This window comes from Gymnoscopelus braueri (genome assembly GCF_963280865.1).
Source record: "Gymnoscopelus braueri genome assembly, chromosome: 21".
Lineage (NCBI taxonomy): Eukaryota > Metazoa > Chordata > Actinopteri > Myctophiformes > Myctophidae > Gymnoscopelus > Gymnoscopelus braueri.
In genome coordinates this window covers 13,754,089-13,762,790 of record NC_137623.1, presented here as the reverse complement: position 1 = coordinate 13,762,790, position 8,702 = coordinate 13,754,089, and the positions used below count along the sequence as shown (strand labels likewise).

Genomic DNA, 8,702 nt, shown 5'->3' with positions numbered 1-8,702 from the left:
ACGGAGGAGGCGGAAAAATAAGAATCCCAATTTGGCCATGGTCTTTACTACCTGTTCTTATAGTCCATAGGCTCCTGTAAAAGGAAACGTTTGGTCACAACATTAGTGTTTGCGTGTAGATGCATGGAGTGCACTAGAAAGGTTTCCAACACTCTGCCAAGCAGCATCAACTACTACAACAACCTCAAAGGGAGCTCCTTGCAACACTGTGACAAACATTTGGCAATTAACCCATTAAGGCCTGGAACGCATCTGTGTCACTTTAGATTTCTTTGGCTATTCAAAAATAGCAGATATACAAGCTCATAGTGCGGCACCGCACATTTCTTTTGGTCTTTTTTCAAAAAACTGTTAGAATTTAGATTTTTTTTTAAAGAATCGTCTCAAATGGTTTGTAAAAATAGTAAAAAAAAAAAAAACTGTGTGTGTGTGTGTGTGTGTGTGTGTGTGTGTGTGTGAGTCATTGACCTGCAGGGTTCTGCATCCCGTTAATCATCTGATTGGCTCTGGTGGTTCGGCTAATGTAGGGGTCAGCGCCGTTAGGAACACCTGACAGAGAGTTAACAACATAGCAAGTGAAGGGGTGACAAAGTGAGCCTCTTGTCTTGATCAACAAAAACAGATCAAGTGAATATAACGTTTGTGTGTGTTTACCTGGCGGTTGTCTGGACGCCATGGGCTGATGATGGCCCATGGCGGAGTGGCCCTGTGGCAGCCCTGAGAGAGGCATGCCAGGCTGGATGGGCATCATGCCCTGCTTCTGGAGTTGCATCCGCCTGACCTCCTCCATTTTATTCTGAAAGTGAGGTAAAGATTGGCAATGTTTCAGTCACCTTAACCATCGCTAATTTGATTCCTATAGGCATCTTAATTGATGACAAATCCAGCTGGAGTCCTCACATAAAAGACATTTAATCTAAAATTGCCAACAAATACTGCAATTTTAAGTTAACTTCATTACATGCTTGGCAAAGCACGGTTTTACCTTAAATGAAATACTGGGAAATCATTTGGGCCAGCACTCATACTGTACTAAACTGCACTGTATATTTCTTCAAAAACAGATTCTCTCTTCAAGAAATCAGCTATACTCAACAATCTATCACGCAAATATCCTTCACACAGCACAATTTGACTTCAAATTAAATAATCAGTCAAATCAGAGTAAAATCATAACAACACATAATGCAAGCACCAATTTCTTGTCTCACACTAGAACAGCCAAAGCCCAGTTCAGTCTTCACTTTAAAGGAGCAATCGTTTTTAATAAGCTTCCACCTATACTTTGACCTCAAAGATCTCAAAATCTGTAGTCTAAGAACACTAATTGTTTCTTTAAGTTTTGTTTTATATGCATGCATATTTTTGGTCTATTTGCATTTACAATGTGATCATTCCAATGCATCCATGACAAATTATGTATTTTTTTCTCCCTTTTTTTTTAACTCAGTCTGCCTGGTATCTACATAAAATCTGTATTTTACTGAGGCTGTCTTGAAGCTGGTGGGAAGAAAACTGAAGAAAAGCTGGATTAAAAGCACGAATTTTGGCTAAGCTTCATTTTTTACAAAATGATAGTGTTGTCACCTACAAAATCTACACATTGTGGTAGTGCCTTTTCTTCCGTCCGTTGCAGCAGTAGTGAGTCATTGAGACATTTTCAATATTCTATTATCCGTCCTTAGGAACAGTAGATTATTCAAAAAGGATTTGGGTCGGTCATGCATATCTCTTGGCCTGGTAAACCATCCCGGTCGCGTGAATTCACATTTCCATGTGTCTTCTGCATAATAGTAAAAAAAAAAAATCTGGAATAAACAAAGACGTCACAACTTCCTCCAACATGGAAAAAATGCTGGAAGTGGATTTGTAAAGTTTAGTGCAGAAGGAGAACAGCAGTCTGAGAGGAAGCTGCTCAGACTGGGGAAGCTGCAATGACAGCAATGACAGCATTCTATCTGGTTCTTACATGTGCCATGCCCCCATGTGCTCCTGGCTGGTTCACACCAACAGGACCAGAAACAACACTGGACCCATAAAACTGGCCTGGAGGGAGGTACTGGTTCTGTAACTGGACAACGTTGTGCTGACCCACCCTCCCTGCTCCCATGCCCATCTGGAGACCACACAACACAAGAATATGTGAGAGATTAGATTTTACGATGCTCACTCTACAATCAGGGCAACGCTGGGTTATCTGATTGGTGACTTGGCATTGTGAATGCATAAAGATTTTTTTAACAAAGTTATTAATCCATTATTTTTGGATATACAGAGACCTTTAATACAGTTTCCAATTGTAGTAAAACTGACCTGGTTCATTGGAGCGCCAAGGGGAACAGGAGGTGTCGATCTCTGACCCATAGACTGCTTATGAACAGACTGATTCATCACTACAGAAGAACAAACATAGATTCATTAGTATATGGAAGACATTAGGTCTGGTTAAACTTGTTCTCAGTGCTTACATAGAGATGTATCGTGTGTGTGTGTGTGTGTGTGTGTGTGTGTGTGTGTGTGTGTGTGTGTGTGTGTGTGTGTGTGTGTGTGTGTGTGTGTGTGTGTGTGTGTGCGGGCGCGCGCACGTGTGTGTGTGTGTGTGTGTGTGTGTGTGTGTGTGTTCAAGTGTTGAAAGTTCCAGTCACTAGGTGTGCTAAGTGTTAACATAATTGTCCCCAAAACTTCAGTGGTCCTCAAACTTTTTGATGTCAAGGACACCCAAAATGATATGTATTTGGCCGCCGAGCGCCGACCCCCATCTCAAAATATTTAGTTCCAGAAGCAATAATTTGAGTTACAAATGTTCGCTTTAAAAATATACATATTCAAAGATTTGCACACATTTTCACGATTTTTCAAAAATAGCAGATCTACAAGCTCGTAGCGCGGCACTCCGCGCTATGAGCTTGTAGATCTGCTATTTTTGAATAGCCAAAAGTGTAAAATATGGCTTTTTAGCTCAAATCTAAAAATGACACAGATGCGTCCCAGGTCTATAATGGGTTAAAATGATTTTGCAGTTAGCATGGTCTAACTAGCTACAGTGTGTTAGTTATCATCAGAGACAATTTCACCAAAATAACTACTGGAAGTTATAGCTTCAGTATCTAGCTAAGCAACAGCTCACCAATGAGATGGTGGTTTCTGTTGTGTTTTTTTTGTTGTTGTTTTATTTGGTATCCAGGACAGAGAACAGAAGATCACATGAGTTGAAGAGTTGGCTGTCGTTATTAAACTCTCATATACTCATACGTATTAGTGTGTCTTTTTAAGTAGTTAAAAGTATGTGTGTTTACTTGGGGGGTGCCCAGGGGTCATCATGCCCTGCTTCTGGAGTTGCATCCGCCTGCCCTCCTCCATTTTATTCTGAAAGTCAGGTAGACAATGTTTCAATGAACGTAACCTCATTAATTAGATTCCTAGGCATCTTAATTGATTACAAATCAAGACGGAATCCTCACATTAAATAAGAGAATTAATCTAAAAAAACAAAAACAAAAAAAACATAGCTAGCACTCATCATCACACTAAACTCTTCAAGAAATGTAACCAACATTTACAACAATAATAATAATAGATAAGTGACACAGGAGCATTCTATCTAACCTAATCTGGTTCTTACATGAGCCATGCCTCCGTGTGCTCCTGGCTGGTTCATACCAACAAGACCAGGAACAAGACCTGAACTGGACCCAGGAAACTGGCCTGGAGGGAGGTACTGGACAACGTTGGGCGGACCCATCCTCCCTGCTCCCATGCCCATCTGGAGACCACAGAACACAAGAACATGTGAGAGATTTGATTTTACAATCATGTGATTTTATGTGAACATGAATTAATCATTAAGATTAATCCATTAAGCATTTTCCTCAAAAACAGAGACCTTTAATAAAGTTTCTAATGAGTAAAACTGACCTGGTTCATTGGAGCGCCAAGAGGAAGGCCATGTGTCGATCTCTGACCCAGCATGGGCTGCATCCCCATATGAACAGAATGGTTCAACACTACAGATTAATGAAACAACAAACATTCATTATACATGAGTACAACAGGAATGAAGTCTGGTCCATTGTTTTGTGACTGTACTTAACCCATGATCTGTGTCACTTTTTGACTTGAGCTAAAAAGCATTATTTTACACTTATTTTACACTTTGGCTATTCAAATCTACAAGCTCATAGCGCGGCACTCTGTGCCGCGCTATGAGCTTGTATATCTGCTATTTTTGAAAAATTGTGAAAATGTGTGCAAATCTTTGAATATATTTTTAAATCTTCTGGGGGTCCGGAACAAAATATTTTCAGATGGGAGTCCACGGCCAAATACATATAATTTTGGAGGTCCTTGACATGAAACAAGATTGAGCACCACTGATATAGAAACGTACGTTTTTCAGAATACTGTTGGGATTTAGGAGACATGTAGAATCGGCTTCAGGTCTTAATGGGTTAAGGCCATTGTGCTCTTACTTCATACTTTGAAGTGCGAAGTAAGTTTTAATGTGTATGTGCAGAGAGAGCGAGAGAGAGAGAGAGAGAGAGAGAGTGAGAGAGAGAGCGAGCGAGAGAGAGTTTGCTCTCGTGCACAATGGGTCTGGCCTAAAGCTCCACTTAAAGTTGCCTTTTGCCCAGTCCTGCACCTGAAATGATTTTGACACCTCTGCTGCTATGTGAACTATTTAAGCAGTATAAGAAACATTGTGTTGGCTGACTTTGTCCATGTTGATTACAGGTAGGGTAAGTGATATTTTCTTGTTAAAACAAAAAGTATTTTGTAAAAAAGTTAAAGCTCTATATTCTGATAGTAATTGTTCCTAGTGTGTTAGTCCAGCAACAGGGGTGTCCTGTGTCTCCAGCTCTTTTGTGAACAGAAAATACATTTTCAGGTGGGTTGCCCATTTCAACCAATCAGGAGAGAGTACAGCCAGTTATCAGCTTAGATTTTATACTGTTCCAGTTTCAATTTGTCTGCTCATTTCTTTGTGTCATCACTTCCAATTTCACTTATTGTCTCCGCCGAAGGTGGAGAATATGTTTTCGCTTCGTCCCGCCGTGTGTGAGCAAACATTGTTAGCCAAGCTAACATTGGGCAAGCTCCACGTGACACGTGTCAATTTGTTGACACCAATGCCTCTGATTGGCTAGAGGGACGCGTGACGAAATAAAATTCTATAAATAGGTGTGTCACTTCAAAAAGCCTCTACTTTTTGAAGTGAGGTAAAACAGGATCAATCAGACTTGATTGGAACAGTACCTTCAGTAAGTCCAAATCACCCGTCTGTGCGTGTGTGTTTCCCTCTGAGAACACCTAACATTGGTCAAGCAAAGGCGCAGAAGGCCAAAGCTAAGAAAGCATACTCATCTACAATTGTAACACAGAAGAGGACTAGAGTTGAAATGATCCCACAACAAAGCTGAAGTCTTAATACGTGTCAATATGTTGACATCAATGTCTCTGATTGGCTAGAGGGACGCATGACGAAATACAATCCTATAAATAGGTGTGTCACTTCAAAAAGCCGTTTACATTTTTGAAGCGAGGTAAGACAGGATCAATCAGTCTTGATTGGAACAGTATCTTCTAGTCCAAATCACCCGTCCGTGCGTGTGTGTGTCCCTCTGAGAACACCTAACATTGGTCAAGCAAAGGTGCAGAAGGCCAAAGCTAAGAAAGCATACTCATCTACAACAGTAACACAGAAGAGGACTAGAGTTGAATTGATCCCACAACAAGGCCGAAGTCTTAATACGTGTTAATATGTTGACACCAATGCCTTTTATTGGCTAGAGGGATGCATGAGGGATGCATGACGAAATACAATTCTATAAATAGGTGTGTCAACTGACCGCTTCTAAGGATGAGAACGCCATCAGTAAATCTGAAAGACACTACATATTCAGTCGCCCCTGCAGAACACCAAAAACCACGCGCATTCTATCTAGACGACAAGTTTGAAGAATTGGCAAATCCATCAAAGTACCCTTATGGCCGTGGTGGTTTAAAAACAGAAAGAGAAAAAGACATCACACAGAGAAAATATTTTAACCAACGCCTTTTGCATTATGATGATGATATTATGAAATTAGAACATTCCTAGAGAACTATGGTTAAAGATAGGGTAGGTGATTTCATTTGATTAAAATAGCACGGGTCCGCTGGCGGAGACTTGTGCTCCGAGGAGCACATTTTCTAGTTTATCCTGTGGTCCCTGTGTTAGTTCTCTCTTCTGATAAAATTGGTATCCCACCCTGATAGTACATGTTCTGTTCACTAATGAGTGACAGGGACAGCCCCTGTTACTGAATAAACATCCTTAGCAATAATAATCAGAATAGAGCTATTAATTTAACACTCGTTTTAACATTAGAAAATCACTTACTGCACCTTTAAGTACAGTATGTGTGTATGAGTCTTTAGATGGATTTATCCAAATGTTCTCACGTTGCTAAGAGACAAAACCCTTGGACACATGAAGTTGGCTGTATAGGTTGGTTCATATTATTTTGTAGTTACATAGTGAAACTCTAAGTTATTATCACTCAGTTAGCATAACATTATTAGCTAACAATAGCAGGTGCTGGGCAGAAAGAAGCCCATATGACAATTTCATTTAATCTCACCAAAATAATGCCTGGATGAGGATGTTATAGCTAGCTAGCTGCGCTTACGGCTGACCAATGAGAGTGAGACACATTTTTATTTGGTATCCAGGACTCAGAATGGAAGCTCACGTGGGTTAAAGAGTTGACTATTGTTATTGTCAGTTGAAACTGTCTATCAGTGGTGTAAAGTAACTAAGTACATTTACTCAGTACTGTACTTAAGTACAATTTTGACATATTTTTTACTTTACTTGAGTATTTCCAATTTTCAATACTTTTACTTCTACTTCACTACATTTCAGAGGGAAATATTATACTTTTACTCCACCACAATTCTGTGAAAACTTTCGTTACTTTGTAGATTTTTTATTATTATTACAAAATATACATTAATCACTTCAGCACAATTTCGGCCATTTGAAAATAGCAGATCTACAAGCTCACAATGTGTCGCGCTGCGACGCATTGTGAGCTTGTAGATCTGCTATTTTCAAAGTATTTTTATGAATCTTATACATTTGAAAACTTGTGGAATGGGACATTCTGCACAATGAGTACTTTTACTTTTGATACTTTAAGTACATTTTGATACAAATACTTTTGTACTTTTACTCAAGTACATTTTGAATTCCAAACGTTTACTTGTAACAGAGTAATCCACCACGGCTGCCTATATATTTTTTTGTTTCATTAAGTGGTTCAAAGTGTGCGTGTGTTTACTTGGGGGTTGTCCGGGGGCCATGGCCAGATGCCCCATACTGGAGTGGCCCTGTGGTATGCCAGAGGAAGTCATCATGCCCTGCTTCTGAAGCTGCATCCGCCTGACCTCCTCCATTTGTTTCTGAATGTGAGGTAAAGATTGGCAATGTTTCAATGAACTAATTAAACACATTCATTAGATTCCTAAGCATCTCAATTGATGACAGATGTAGCTTGAATCCTCCCATTAAAGAGAGTTCATCTCAAATTGCCAAACAAATACTGGCATTCTAAGTAAACTTTGTTAAATGCTTGACAAAAAAACATCACAGAAATGGTATTACTCTATGGTTTCCCCTTACAATAGTGTAAAATCATAATATAATTTGAACCAGCAATCATCATACTAAACTGCACTGTATCTATCTTCTTCAAAAACATTGCACTCAAAGCATACGATAAGGAGATTACACAGCTCACACCCTTTCTTCATGAAATTAGCAATACTCAATATTTATAATAATAACAACAACAACAACAGCAAATACGCTCCAATTACACAAGCGTTCTTACATGTGCCATGCCTCCGTGTGCTCCTGGCTGGTTCACACCAACAGGACCAGAAACAACACTGGACCCATGAAACTGGCCTGGAGGGAGGTACTGGTTCTGTAACTGATGGACAACGTTGTGCTGACCCATCCTCCCTGCTCCCATGCCCATCTGGAGACCACACAGCAACCAACCATACAACAACATGTGAGAGATTTGATCGTTTTAGAATCAGGACTACATTGGGTTATTTGATTAATGCCTTGGTATTTTGAATGCATTAAGATTTTTCCTAAACACAGAGTTAATACACATTTTGAATTGCAGTAAAACTGACCTGGTTCATTGGAGCGGCAAGAGGAGGGGCGTGACCCATGGACCACATCCCCATCTGACCAAACTGGTTCATCACTACAGAGCAACAGACAACCTAACAGTCATTACACAGGAAAATGGTAGACCTGTGTGTGTGTGTGTGTGTGTGTGTGTGTGTGTGTGTGTGTGTGTGTGTGTGTGTGTGTGTGTGTGTGTGTGTGTGTGTGTGTGCGTGCGCGTGTCAGTGGCTAGAACCTGACCTGCAGGGTTCTGCATCCTGATAACCGTGGTATTGGTTCTGGGGGGTCAGATCCTGGATGGAGAGGTTAGCATCAGGACCACCTGACGGAGACAGGACAAGCACCAGTCATCAAAATGGACTAAATGTGCATGGTTCACATTATTATTCACAACTATGCTCCAAACTACTTGAGAAAATACTTTCCATTTTGTAGGAGGTCACACACTATCTGGTTATGGATAGATTTAGTATAGTATGCTAGTATATATCTCTCTGCTGTCCGGCAGAAACCA

At 40.2% G+C, this 8,702-nt stretch overlaps 1 protein-coding gene across 1 annotated transcript; it reads right to left on the bottom strand.

The window, feature by feature from the left end:
- Positions 1-539: 539 nt before the first annotated feature.
- LOC308076884 (uncharacterized protein) lies at positions 540-8,444 on the bottom strand (the record flags this gene model as incomplete). Its single annotated transcript, XM_080417403.1, has 11 exons — positions 540-549; positions 672-796; positions 1,970-2,116; positions 2,314-2,393; positions 3,297-3,366; positions 3,623-3,763; positions 3,916-4,004; positions 7,323-7,443; positions 7,875-8,024; positions 8,191-8,264; positions 8,429-8,444. 11 exons carry the CDS (start codon positions 8,442-8,444, stop codon positions 540-542), a joined length of 1,023 nt encoding a protein of 340 aa, XP_080273529.1.
- Positions 8,445-8,702: the final 258 nt, after the last annotated feature.